The sequence below is a fragment of the Panthera onca genome, chromosome D2 (genome assembly GCF_046562875.1).
Source record: "Panthera onca isolate mPanOnc1 chromosome D2, mPanOnc1 haplotype 2, whole genome shotgun sequence".
Classification (NCBI taxonomy): domain Eukaryota; kingdom Metazoa; phylum Chordata; class Mammalia; order Carnivora; family Felidae; genus Panthera; species Panthera onca.
In genome coordinates, this window is record NC_138349.1 from 83,565,764 (window position 1) to 83,580,561 (window position 14,798).

Sequence of the window (14,798 nt, forward strand, 5' to 3'; positions counted from 1 at the left end):
CATCCATGTCATTATAAATGGCAAAATTTCATTGTTTTTAATGGCTAATATTCCTGTGTGTGTGTGTGTGTGCGCGTGTGTGTGTGTGTGTGTGTGTGTGTGTGTATATATACACACCGTATCTTCTTTATCCATTCATCAGTCAATGGACACTTGGTCTCTCCGCATAGTTTCACTATTGTTGATAGTGATGCTATAATCATTGAGGTGCATGTGCCCCTTTGAATCTGTAGTTTTGCATCCTTCAGGGAAATACCTAGTAGTGTAATTTCTGGATCACAGGGTAGTTCCATTGATAACTTTTTGAGGAGCCTCCATACTGTCTTCCAGAGTGGCTGCACCAGTTTGCATTCCCACCAAGAGTGCACATGGGTTCCCCCTTTCTCCACATCCTTGCCAACACCTGTTGTTTCTTGTGTTGTTGATTTTAGCCATTCTGACAGGTGTGAGGTGGTAACTCATTGGAGTTTTGATTTCTATTTCCCTGATGATCAGTGATGTTGAACATCTTTTCATGTGTTTGTTGGCCATCCGGATGTCTTCTTTGAAAAAACATCTATTAGTGTCTTCTGCCCATTTTTTAACTGGATTATTTGGTTTTTGGATGTTGAGTTTGATAAGTTCTTTATAGATTTTGGATACTAACAGTTTATCAGGTCATTTGCAAAAATTGTCTCCCATTCCATAGGCTGCCTTTTAGTTTTGTTGATTATTTCCTTCACCGTGAAGAATGTTTTTATCTCGATGTAGTTCTCGAACTACATCGAACTATATCGATATCGAGATATCGAACTATATCTCGAACAGTTCATTTTTGCTTTTGTTTCCTTTGTCTTAGGAGACATATCTAATAAGTTCAGTAGCCTTTATTTTAAGTAAAGCCCCTTACCACAAAGTTTGAGAATCAATGCGGTAGTGTATTTCTATTCACATCTATAAAAGCCTTATCAGCATGCAAATGAGCATCTCTGTGATATAGGTTGGTTTAAGAGGGTTAAAAACTACATCCCCATGGTTTTGATACAGTGTGGAAAAGTAATCAAATGCATCAGTGGAGAATAATAATTGAATTCCCTCCACCTTGCACATACATTCTTACTTACAAAAGTCCTGTTCTTTGTCATCTAATCTCTAAACTCAGAAACCCAAAGCATAGTATTTTTAAATGTGCTTAAGTGTCTAGCATTGTTTTAAGAAATTAATTTTTTCTGGGACATCTGGGTGGCTCAGTTGCTTAAATGTCCAACTGTTGAATTTGGCTCAGGTCATGATCTCCAGGTGCATGAGTTTAAGCCCCATGTTGAGCTCTGCACTGACAGCCTGGAACCTCTTTGGGATCCTCTGTCTTCCTTTCTCCCTGCTCCTCCCCCACTTGCTCTCTTTCTCAAAAATAAATAAACTTAAAACCCTACTGATTAAAACAAATGAATTTTTTCTACCACCTTACATTTTCCAGGTAGGTGAGTTTTAACTATTTAACCATTCTAGGTGAAACATAGCCAGTTTTATGAATATTAGTAGAACCTGGGGGAGGGGAAGTGAATTAAGTTACAGCTTCCTACATTTAGGTCTTCATTCATGCAACAAAAACATTATTATTTTCCTTCTGTGGACACAAGTCCTTAGGGGCCAAGATATCTTGTTTGGGCAATAAAGCTTTTCCGTTCAAACAACTTACAGCTCTTGGGCACCTGGGTAGCTCAGTTGGTTGAGTGTCTGACTCTATTTCAGCTCAGGTCATGGTCGCAGGGTTGTGGGATTGAGCCTTGGGTAGTGGTCCACACTGAGCATGGAGTCTGCTTAAGACGCTCTCTTGTGGGTCACCTGGTTGGCTCAGTAGGTTAAGCGATGGACTCTTGGTTTTGACTCCGGTTAGGATCTCAGAGTTTGTGAGACTGAGCCCCGTGTTGGACTCTGTGCTGTCAGTGCAGAGCCTGCTTGGGATTTTCCCTCTCTCTGTGCTCCTCCCCTGCTCTCTCACTCTCTCTCAAATAAACATTTAAAAAAATTCTGCTCCTCTTCCCTACTCATGAGCACTTTCTCTCTAAAATAAAAATCAAAAAAATAGAAAAAAACGTACAGCTCTTTATTAGGTGAAAACTGAATTTTATTCGTTTTAAAAACTGAAATCCTACTGAACAAAGCAGGTGGACCTTAAGGACTGTCTTGGGTTAGGGACCTCTAAAAAGGCTTCATTAACCTGTGAGTGGAAGAGACAAGCGTGTCTTCGTGGAATGGGGACGTGCATGAGAGGTGTGTAGAAAGATGTTTACTGCAGCAAAAACAATATAAACGTCCACCTGTAAGGAAATGGATGAGTAAACAGAGAATGGAAAAAGGCCCTGAAACATGAAAATGAATGGACTAGATTCATATCTAAGAGCACGGAACAAGTAATAAAACAATGTTAAGGGGAAAAAAAATGTAAGTTGCATACTTACATTTATCTTAGAGTAAGATACATACTGTATTGTGCTATGCATATTTTTTAAAAACCCAAACACATAAACACATTACAAAAGGTTGGAGGAAGGCTCACTTAATTTTTCATAGTGCTTGCCTCACAGGAGGTAGGAAACAAGAACAGGAATGAGAATTAAGTGAAATTCGGATTTCTGGACAATTTATTACTTCTTGAAAACAGCTCGAAACAGCCTAACAGTATTTGATGGGCATTTCTTGTGATGTGCATGGACATTTGTGATATTGTTTTGGTCCTTTTCGTGGTAATGTATGCGTTTTCTTTAAAAGTGGAAGCAAGTGGAATTAACATCATAGGTTAGGGTTCATTTGATCAATCCGTGTGTGCAATGGATATAGACTTTTATTGTTTCCCTTTGCAGGTAAATGTCACGCGGGAAGACTCACCAAGTGAAGACCCGGTCTTTCTTAGAACTTTAGGGAAAGGAGACTGGTTTGGAGAGAAGGCCTTGCAAGGGTGAGTAGATCACATCGGACACGGTTTTGGTTTGAGCATGACATAAATTCCTGTCTTAAATATTGAGCTCCTAGCAAAAGAGGCCCTTTAATTAGTGTTTATCCTAATACCAGACACAGAGGCTTAATAATCGTTTTTATTTATTTCCATGTGGACTTGTAATGCATTTACATAGGCTTTAAGATAAATGGATTAGCTTCTGTAATATAACGTTTTTACAGTAATGGAAAAATTTCCTAGCTTTGTGCTCAGTAACCACAATCTCTATAAAGACTCTAAAAGGCAGGGAAAAGTCTCTGCTAAGCTTACTTTGTGCAGTAGTTTTGCTCAGAATCCTAGGAAGGTGATTGGTTGAGAATTTGGAAATCCCTGAGCCGACTGTACAAACCAAGGATCAGAAGGCAGTGGAGACTGGCTGGGATTCACGTCTGGGTAGTAGTTGTCCTCCCGGTGGCGGAGATAATGCACATGAACATTAACCATGGATGGACCCAGAGACGTATATTGCAAGGTCCCGGAAATTCTACTTGTAAAGCCTCGAGAAGCAAGCACTTGGGATTTCTTCCCATACACTATGGAAGAAAAACCCAGTTAATTTTGGACTACACATTTTACAGAATGCATGACAAATTTGGCACATATATTTGGGTATTCTCTTCTTGTTTTCCAATAAACAACACATCTGAATTATCAGTATATATAGATGAGACTTTTCAAAACTCAGTGCAGGGTGTGTGTGTGTGTGTGTGTGTGTGTGTGTGTGTGTGTGTACACATACATACTTGAATCAGAAATAACCAATAAACTTTTATTTTGATATCAAATTCCAGGTGCAGGAGCGTCTGCTAGAGAGGAACCGCAGTAGGCTATAATTCGTTCCCAAAATATTTGGAACACTGAGTTTTGCTTCCATTTCAAATTATGCCTTCTTTTAAAAATTACATTAGAAGCATTTTGTTTAAGATTGTTATGAAGAAATAACTCAGGGAGTTTTAATTTTTAAGCCACAAGCACAGAGCAACTTTTCTTTTTCTTTTCCTACCCTTTCACAGCTATAGACATGAAACGGATCTGATAAGTCCTCCTAAGTACACCACATTAGCTAATGAACATTCAGAACCAAATAGAACTAAATGCATTTGACTTTCTTTTTTTCTTTTCTTGTATGCGGTTCATTTGATCCTTATCTGATGAGCATGTACTTCCCGTTAGCTTTTTTCCAACAGCAAAGTCGGAAGAAATACCACATTCACTATACACGCACAAAAGAATGCGATAGGCACTAGCTTTTCAGTATAACGGGCAGAGACAGCATTGGTACATGAATGTTTCTTTCCCTTGATTATCTGTAGAGGATGCTAGAGAATAATGCCACCTGATTCCTTTGGTCCAAGATTAAATGCCTGTGTGAAAAACGTCGTTTCCAACAGAGCCAAAGAAACAGAAACATTTTCAATCGCCTCTGATTGAGATCACAAGTGGAACACCAGACAATAAAACATAACTGGAAATTGACAGATTTCCTCTTGTTAGCTTATTGCCACTGAATTTTGGTGCCAATTAAAGAAAGCTTCGGTGGTGGTAACCCCTTCCTAGAATGTGTCTTAAGAAGTGACCCTGAAAAAAAAATTAAAAAGTGACCCTGAAGATACAGTTTATGGAAAAGTTACCAAATTTTCTCTGAGGTCAACATTTAGTGGTATTCCGTCTAGACTGAATTCATTCTAGCATATGGCTATTCACGTGAACTTTTTGGTGCCCAATTCTCTTTTGTCCGTATTCAGTCCTCCGTATACTGTCTCGTCACCCCCGCTGTCACCCTACACCCCCTCTCCCCCCCAGCAATTTCTTTCTTTCTTGTGCCCTTTGCTCTTACTTTCTCGCTACTCAGCCCGACTTTCTCAGCCTCCTCTAAGTGCCCTCTTACATGTCAGGGGTTTGCTACAAGCATCAGAGTATGCTCTTTCTTTTCTGTCTGGTCTTTTCTGTCGCTTCTCAGCCATAGGTTTACTCTGCGGACCACCCCTTCCTTTTTCAAATTCCCCTTCCTTTGGACCCTTGTCACCATTAGCACTGCTTAGAATTTCTCATGTGATTTCCATTCATCAATGCTTTGTTCTCACTTCTCTTTATTACATACATCTTATGGCTGCGTGTGGCCTTGATGGAAAGAAGTCCATATGCTTACATTCTGATTTGGGCTCAGTATCTGGTACTTTTCAGATATTCAACATGCATTTACTGAATGAATGAATGAACGAACGAACGAACAAACAAATGAGCCTCTCTCTAATGATTTCTAATCAGGTAATCGCTTCTTGCGATTGGCCACTTTCTCTGCTTGGATCTGTTTGGCAGTGGGGAAAGGGTTATGAACTCACTTGTCTACAAGGGTTGCAGGCTGGTAATGTAAATGAGCAAAGTGAGGTAGGTAAGTAGAAGCCCTTACGTCAAGAGTACAGCAGTTACTGAACACTAGCTCATTGCTACAGTTTTTTAAGCAGAAAAAAACTTAGGTTTTGGGAAAACAAATATGAAATGTGATTTTGTAACTTGATTTAAAAAAAAAAAAGCTCTGCAAGCAAAAAACAAAGCAAAACAACAACAACAGCAAAACACTTCTGCAAACGATTTGACCTGTGAGCTGCCATTTTGTGATTTCTATCTATCTAAATTCAGTAAAGGAAGCCTATTAGGTTAACCCTTCTTATTTCCTTATTTTTTTTAATGTTTTGGTGTCCTATAGCTGTAACCTGTTTTTCACCCTGAGTATCTATGTTCCGTTTTGATCTTTTCTTTGAGTTTCAATGTTGCACACAAGAAACTCTAACCATTCACAAATCAGATTGATTTGTTTTACTTGTTTCCCTCTAAAAACTGTAAAATTTTATGTTACTTTGAGATAGAAAGTCTTCTGGGCACTGTGTATCCTTTTGAGTAATAGCTATGCTTCTTGGCAAATCATATCATTTTTATATTTGGAAGAAAGATTACATAGTCAGCGATCTCTGTGTGTCCATAACAGCTTTTCAGATCATTGTTTTCACTCATGTAAAATTTATACGTACTGGGAATTGTTGCTTTATTTTCTCAAGGATGTCCAGCAGACCATTAAAATACTGGTAATTTTGACATGAATTTTTGACCATTATTTTTAAATTTTAGTGTGCCTAATATGAGTACTGGGCAAGCCCATGGTAGATAATTGAATGACAAAGCTGCGATGTGACCTTGGCCGCCTGACTCCAGAACTTGGCTTTGGAGTTCTGCCTCTAGAAGTAACAAGCTCCATTTCCTTGTTCTCTGGAGACAGTCGAGTCATAGATATGATACAATCTATATCATCAACATCCATTAACCCCATTAACCAATAGCATCTCATTACCGGAAGTATTGAAGTCATGGATGGCTTTCACTTTTGTTGGTTGACGTGAAGCAAATTATTCTGTATTCTTTGGCTCAGTCACTATTTTTTTTTTTTTTTTTGGCCACGAGAATAGTTTTTCCACACCAGAGAGAGGGCAAAATGTTGTACTCTTGACAGAAGTGCTCTTTCCTTATGTACATGAAAACTACACTTGTGTTTAAGAGAGATTACTGCAGGTGCAGTCCAGTAACTCGTGAGTCAGTCCATCCCACTCCGACTCACTGTGGCTTCAAGCTCTACACCTGACTCGAAACCACGCAGAATCCACACAGGCATCGGATGGTGTCATATTCTAAGCCACACCCACACTTTGCATCAGAGGTGATAGGAAAAAAACCTAAGACTCAGTGGAACCTGACAGATGGGGCTGAGCTCCCATTGCCCCTTGCCCCCTGCCCCCTGACATTTGAGTCGTCAGCGTGGCACGTGGGTAAGCGTTCAAGCTCAGAAATCAGTCGACATGGGTTAGGGTCCACTTGTCACTGACAGATCATGAGACCCTCAGAGGTTCTCCTGGAATCAGAAATGGAGGTGGTGATTATACCTGACTCTTTTTTTGGTCGTTGAGAGGAATAATCAAGGGGATTGTTATAAAGCATTTGAATGAGTGCCTAGAATTTAAATTACGCTCAAAGAAAGTTAGCTGTTGTCATCAGTGCTGCCACCATCTTGTTTTCACTGTCATTAGCAATAGCCTCAGCGCGGTGATCCCTGTCCCCGTCGTCATTCCAAGAAGGCTCTGTTACTTCTTGGCCAGAGTTTAGAATGCTTGGTATAATTGGCATAGCATTACATGTGGGGTCAACCACTCACCGATTATATAACTCTGAGCAAGCCAGTTAACCTCTCTGGGTCTCTGGTTCTGAATTTGTAAACTGAGACCATTCAACTAGATGATCTCTAGCTTTCCTTAGGTCACAGCCTCTGCTTCCCTTGGGATTTTGCCTCTTTACAGCTGGAACAGACCACTGGATGCCAAACGCAGCCCTGTGCCACCCTGTTAAATGCTGGCATTTAATAACAGGCCACTGCCAGAGGGCCCTTCCCTCCAGGAACCCTCCTAGCTATTTCCAGTCTTCTGAACACCATTGCCACGTGCTAGGTCTGTCCTTGTTGATGGAAAAAAGAAGAAGCCATTTCTGTATTTCCCCAGATTCTTCCCTCAAGGACCATGATCTTGGGAAGGTGAATTAACATTTCTGAACGTGTTTTCCCCCCTCTCTCTTTTGTTAATTAATAAAATGATAGCCCATCAAAGGATAGAATACTGGATAGTGCACTTCAGTACTTTGCCATATTTGAATCCGATCATTATTCATGTATTTATTTGGAAATAAAACATGATAGATACAATTCAAGGCTCTTTGGTATCCTTGTCATTCTTTCCCTCCCACCATCATCTCTTGAGGTTGGCCATGTACACCCTCACTGCTTATGTGTCTATAATTTATTATATATTTTATTCATACATGTACATAAGCGTATCTTATTTGTCTTAAATTTTTACACATCTGGAATCTCTCTTTGATTTTGCATCAATATGTCATTTTTCTTTCTTTTCCTTCTGTCATGCGAATTGAATTTCTGCCATCCCTTATTTAGAAATTTTCCCTTTTTCTATTTTAATGATTAACTTTAGATTTGTAATAGGTATAGCTATTATGTAATGTTAACCGTTGCTCTGTCCTTCTCTTGAATGATACAAGGATTCTCCTGTGTTCAAACCACTCATACCATTTTCTCTCTAGTTTTCTAGGCTCTGACTCCACCTGGTTGGTAAATCCTTAGGTATTAGTCATTATTATGTCTAATTAGTCATTATTATACCAGCGCATTCCTTTTGGGTTTATTCTTTAATAGTTGTTCATAGATTATCTGTTTACACTTTCTGCCTTTGCCTATATGTGCCCTGGGCTGTGCATAGAAATCTAGGTTAAAATTTACTTATCCTCAGCATTTTAAGACAAGTCTGTTGTCTTTTGGCATCCATAGTGTGCAGTGAGTCAAATCACTGTTCCTTTTAGGTCGTGTGCCTTTTTCTTTGGTCGCTATCTCTTTGTCTTTGATGTTGTACATTTTTTCCTACATTGTCTAGAGGCAGATATGTTTTCTTTTCCTTCATATCACTCTTTGTATTCTTTGGTCCTGAGAATATAGTTTTCCTCAATTCTAGAAAATTCTAAGCATTATCCCTGCATACTCTCTTTCACCCCCCTTTCTCTTAATCTCTCACTTGGGGGTTCCCTGTGTTCCAGGTTTCAACTCCTCAGTGTACCATTCTTGCCTTATTTTCTCATGTCTGTATCTTCTTGCTCTGTATCATTCCATGTTGCCTTTGTGATGGGATCTGGGCAATTCTCTCCCTTCACCTGCATCAAGTCTTAAATTGGACCCATCCACCGAGGAGTTTCCCAGTGATTAGTTTTTAAATATGACTTTTAGAAGTTCAACTTGGCACACCACAGTGGTTAGTGAGCTCTGCAATGAGACTGCCTGGGTTCGAATCCCAGCCCTCCCATTGATAAGGTGTGTGATCTTGTTTCCCTTCACTTCTTTGTAGTTCAGATTCATGGTTTGTAAAATGGGACTAATCGTACCTGGCTACATACAGTTGGTCATTAATAAGCCAAGTAATGTATATAGCATGTATGTTAGAATGATAATAATAAACTGATATTCATTAGATAAGTAAATCATGTTAGCTGTGCATAGCGATCTGTCTTCATGTCTGTTTGTATTATTTCCTGTTTATATTTTCTTTCGTTTTATTATTTTTCAACTATTATTTGATATTTTGTTACTTTCACTTTGATGTATAGAACCTAACATTTCTTATATCTGCAGACCCTTCCTGTTTTATTGCGTGGTTTATTATAGCTTGGGGAGTTTTCGTTTCATTTTTGTTTGTCTTTTTGCTCTCCCACTTTGAGCGGACCTGGTAGACTGACAGACTCCCTGGGGCCGGGGCCATGTCTTCGTGGCTATTTCATTTTTGCCTTCGCGAGGATGGGCTTCAGCTTCATGTCCTTGTACCATGAAGATAGGAGAGAGATCTCATGTCCCAGTTGTTAGGCTTGGGTTTCTGTTTCTCTCAGGGAAAATCTCTTGGACCAACAGAGAAAGAGTGAGCACTTTTCTTTTACCTCCTTCCCTCCCTTCCTCCTTCCTTCATTCCTTCCTTCTTTTTTTCATTTTAATTCCAAGGTAGTTAACATACAGTGTTATATTAGTTTCGGGTGTATAGTGTAGCAATTAAGCAATTCTGTACATTACTACAAACCTTATATATACATATGCGCACTATATGTTACACCATAAATGTATTCTTAATACACATCGCCTGTTTCACTGATTTCTCCCACTACCCACCTCTCCTCTGGTACCCAGTTTGTTCTCTATAAATAACAGTCTATTTCTTGGTTTGCTTCTTTGTACATTGGTATTGTTTTGTTTTGTTTTGTTTTGTTTTGTTTTGTTTTCCACATATGAGTAAAATTAGATGGTATTTATCTTTCTCTGACTGACATATTTCACTTGGCCTTATACCCTCTAGATCCATCCATGTTGTTGTGACTGGCAAGGTTTCATTCTTTTTCTGGCTGTGTAATATTCCATTGTAACACACACACACACACACACACACACACACACTCACACACACACACTCACACACACACTCACACACTCTCACACACTTAACATCTTTATCCTTTCATCTAGCATTGGATACTTGGGTTGCTTCCATATTTGGCTATTTTCAAACAATGCTACAATAAACAGAGGGGTACATATATCTTTACAAATTGGTGTTTTTGTTTTCTTTGGGTACATACAAGTAGTGAAATTACTGGATCGTATGGTAATTCTGTTTTAATTTTTTGAAGAACCTCCATACCGTTTTCCACAGTGGCTGCACCAGGTTGCATTTCTACCAACAGTGCCCAAGAGTTCCTTTTTCTCCACATCCCTGTCCAACTTGTTGTTTCTTGTGGTTTTTATTTTAGCCATTCTGACAGATGTGAGGTGATACCTCATTGCAGCTTTGATTTGCATTTCCCTGATGAGTGATGTTGAGCATCTTTTCACATGTCTGTTGGCCATCTGGACGTCTTTTTTGGAGAAATGTCTATTTATGTCTTGTGCCCATTTTTAATTGGATTATTTGCTTTATGTGTGTTGAGTTGTATAAATTCCTTATATATTTCAGATATGAACCCTTTATCAGATATGTCATTTGCAAATTATCTTCTCCTATTCAGTAGATTGTCTTTTAGTTTTGTTGATTGTTTCCTTTGCTGTGCAGAAACTTTTTGTTTTGATGTAGTCCCAGTGGTTCACTTTTGCTTTTGTTTCCCTCACCTCAAGACATATTTAGAAAAATGTTGCTGCAGCCAATGTCAGAGAAATTACTGCCTGTGTTCTCTTCTAGCGTTTGTATAGTTTCAGGTCTCACCTTTAGGCGAGTTTAGGTCTTTCTGAGTTTATTTTTGTGTATGGTGTAAGAAATTGGCCCAGTTTCATTCATGTAGCTGTCCAGTTTGTCTCTTTGTTGAAGAGACTTTGTCCTGTTGTATATTTTTGCCTTCTTTGTCAAAAATTTGACCATAAGTGGTGGATTTATTTCTGGGTTCTCTACTCTGTTCCATTGACCTGTATGTCTGTTTCTGTGCCAGTACCATACTATTTTGATTACTACAGATTTGGATTATATCTTGAAATCTGGGATTGTGATACCTCCTGCTTTATTGTTCTTCTCAACATTGCTTTGGCTATTTGGGGTCTTTTGTGGTTGCATGCAAATTTTAGGATTATGTTTTCTAGTTCTGTGGAAAATGCTATTGGGATTTTGATAGGGATTGTATTAAATCTATTTTGGTAATATGGACATTTTGACAATATTGGTTCTTCCAATCTATGAGCACAGAATTACTTGCCATTTGTCTGTGTCATCTTCACTTTCTTTCATCATTGTTTTAGAGTTTCCAGAGTACAGGTCTTTCACTTCTTAGGTTAAGTTTATTCTTTGGGATTTATTCTTTTTGGTTGTAAATGGGACTGTTTTATTCATTTCTTTTTCTGTTTCTTCATTATTAGTATATAAAAATCTAATGGGTTTCTGTATATTTTGTATCTTGTGACCTTAGTAAATTCATTTATCGGTTCTTTTTTTTTTTAATTTTTTTTAACGTTTATTTATTTTTGAGACAGAGACAGAGCATGAACGGGGGAGGGTCAGAGAGAGGGAGACACAGAATCTGAAACAGGCTCCAGGCTCTGAGCTGTCAGCACAGAGCCCGACGCGGGGCTCGAACTCACGGACCGCGAGATCATGACCTGAGCCGAAGTCGGCCGCTTAACCGACTGAGCCACCCAGGCGCCCCCATTTATCAGTTCTAATAGTTTTTTTGGTGGAGTCTTTAGGGTTTTCTATATATAGTATCATGTTGTCTGCAAATGGGGAAAGTTTTACTTCTTCCGTACCAATTTGGATGCCTTTTATTTCTTTCTTTTGTCTGGTTGCTGCAGATAGGACTTCCAGTACTATGTTGAATAAAAGTGATGAGAGTGGACATCCTTGTCTTGTTCCTGATCTTAAGGGAAAAGCTCTCGGTTTTTTACCATTGAGTATGATGTTAGCTGTGGTTTTTTCATATATGACCTTTATTATGTTGAGGTATGTTCCCTAAACTGACTTTGTTTAGGGTCTTTCCTCCTCATGATGGAAGTTGTACTTTGTCACAGTCTTTTTCTGTATCTACTGAAATTATGATAGGGTTTTTATTATTTCTTCTGTTGATGTGCTGCATCCTGGAAATAAATCCTACTTGATCGTGGTAATGGCACTTATATTATTGGATTCAATTTGCTAATACTTTGAGGACTTTTGCATGTATGTTTATCAGAGATACTGGTCTGTAGTTCTCTCTCTCTTTTTTTTTTTTTTTTTTTTTTGTAGCGTCTTTATCCGGTTTTGGTATCCAGGATAATGCTGGCCTGGTAGAATGATTTTGGAAGCTTTCCTTCTTCTTCTGTTTGTGGAATAGTTTGAGAAGAACAAGTATTAACTCTTCTTTAAATGTTTGGTCAAATTCACCTGTGAAACCATCTGGTCCTGGACTTTGGTTTATTGGGAGTTTATTACTGATTCAATTTCATTGCTAGTAATCAATCTGTTCCAATTTTCTCTTTCTTCCTGATTCACTTTTGGGAGGTTATGTTTCTAGTTATGTATCCGTTTCTTTTAGGTTGTCCAAATTGTTGGTATATAATTTTTCATAATATTCTCTTGTAATCCTTTATATTTCTGTGATTTGGTCATTATTTATCCTCTTTTGTTTCTGACTTTGTTCCAGCCATCTTCTTCCTCCTCCTCTTTTGTTGAATCTGGCTAGACATTTATCAATTATGTTGCTCTTTTCAAAGAAACAGCTCCTGGTTTCATTAATCTGCTATATTGGTGGGGTGTTTTTTTTTAGTTTCTATTTAATTTATTTCTGCTCAAATCATTATTATTTTTCTTCTATTGGTTTTAGGTCTTGTTTGTTCTTCTTCCAGCTCCTTTAGATGTAAGGTTAGGTTGTTTGATGAGATTTTTCTTGCTTCTCGAGGTAGACCTGTATTGCTATAAACTTCCCTCTTAGAACAGTTTTTGCTACATCCCAAAGGTTTTGGACCGTTGTGTTTTCATTTTCATTTCTATGTAATTTTTTATTTCTTCTTTTATTTCTTGGTTGGCCCATTCATTGTTTAGTAACATCTTATTTAACTTCCATGTATTTGTGTTCTTTCCAGATTTTTTCTTGTGGTTGATTTCTAGTTTTCTAGAATTGTGGTCAGAAAAGATGTGTGATATGACTTTGATCTTTTTGAATTTGTTGAGACTTGTGCCCTAAAATGTGATGTATTCTGGAGAATGTTGCATGGGCGCTTGAATAGCATGTGTATTCCACTGTGTTAGGATGGAGTGTTTTGAATGTATCTCTTAGATGCATCTGGTCCAGTGTATTATTCAAAGCCACTGTTTTCCTTTTTGATTTTATGTTTGGATGATTTCTCCACTGGTGTAAATGAAGTGTCAAGTCTCCTACTGTTATTGTATTACTATTATTACTTCCTGTATGTTTGTTAAGAGGTGCTTTATGCATTTGGGTACTTTCATGTTGGGTACGTAAATACTTACTCTTGTTTTCTTGTTGGATTGTCCCCTTTATAATTATGTAGTGTCCTCCTTTGTCTCTTGTTACAGTCTTTGTTTTAAAGTCAATTTTGTCTAATGTAAGTATTGCTACTCCAGCTTTCTTTTCACTGCTGTTTGCATAAATGCTTTTCCACCCCTTATCTTTCAGTCTCCATGTGTCTCTTCTTTCTGAAATGCATCCAGAGAGAGTTATTTCTAAAGCTTATGGCTCATGTTTAGAAATACTCTGGAACTCTGGCTATGTGAAGGGCTTCGTCCCATTTGCTATCTTGATTGGACCATAGTCAGCCTTCTCCACCCGTCCCCATGGGCTCTCCTGTCCAGCTCCAGCTCATTTCTCCAACCTAGGCCCCTTCTTTTTGCATAGCGCTGGAGATTTGCAGAGGTTTTGTTTTGTTTCTTTTGTCTTAGTGACGATTATAATTAGTTAGCAAAGATTATTCTTTTGAGAATTGAACTGGTAATCCATGTAAGATGTAGCAGAATATCTAATGGGATTTTTTCCTGTTATCTTGGATCTGTGGCTAAGGTTCAAAGCTAAAAAACTGCCAGTATGTAGGGCCAATTCTTCTGTAGAGCTGACTGGGAAGAACCAAAATCACACTTTATTGGTACCACTACTCCATCTGCAAGATGGCCTGTTGGGGAGAGCAGTATTGATCAAAAGAAGTTGTTTTCTCTGTTTTCGGGTACTAGCTTACTTTGATGTTGAGAATTTACAGGTAAACAGGTCATTAAACTAGAGTGTGCTGAGTGATACCGTGGCAGAAGCCCACAGTGCCATAGCCACATTATCATGTCTGTATCACTCTCCTAAAACTTCTTCCTGAGTTCCAGACCCAGTTTCCTATGGGGCCTGCCCACTTAGATATCGCTCACATACCTCAAACGGTGCTTGGGCAAATACATTCACATTGTCTCTCTTCCCAAGCAAATCTATGCCAAGTAGTCTCTCTCGTAATAACTGCTTTGCAAACCAGAAATTTGGGCGTCATCCCTGACTCTTTCCTCTCTTGACGTCCCTATACCACTGATCTCTAACCCTGTTGACTGTGCCTTCTAAGTAATTATCAACATCAGCTTTGTCTTGTTTTCGCTGCCACTGTTCTGATTAGTGTCCCCATGATGTGGTGTCAGCTGGACTAATGTTGTTCCTCCCAGTTGGTCACCCTGTGTACAGTCTTGTGTACCTTGCATCAACTCCACTTACTATGGATATGACACTTTCTCATTAT

General features: G+C 38.6%; 1 protein-coding gene across 3 annotated transcripts in view; it reads left to right on the forward strand.

The window, feature by feature from the left end:
- Window positions 1-14,798, forward strand: part of PRKG1 (protein kinase cGMP-dependent 1) — a 1,260,290-nt gene that overhangs the window by 1,043,165 nt on the left and 202,327 nt on the right. For all 3 annotated transcript variants that reach the window (XM_078434117.2, XM_078434116.2, XM_078434118.2), the window contains exon 7: window positions 2,844-2,938. In XM_078434117.2, coding sequence (XP_078290243.1) covers window positions 2,844-2,938 — 95 coding nt within the window. The remainder of the gene's footprint in view (window positions 1-2,843; window positions 2,939-14,798) is intronic.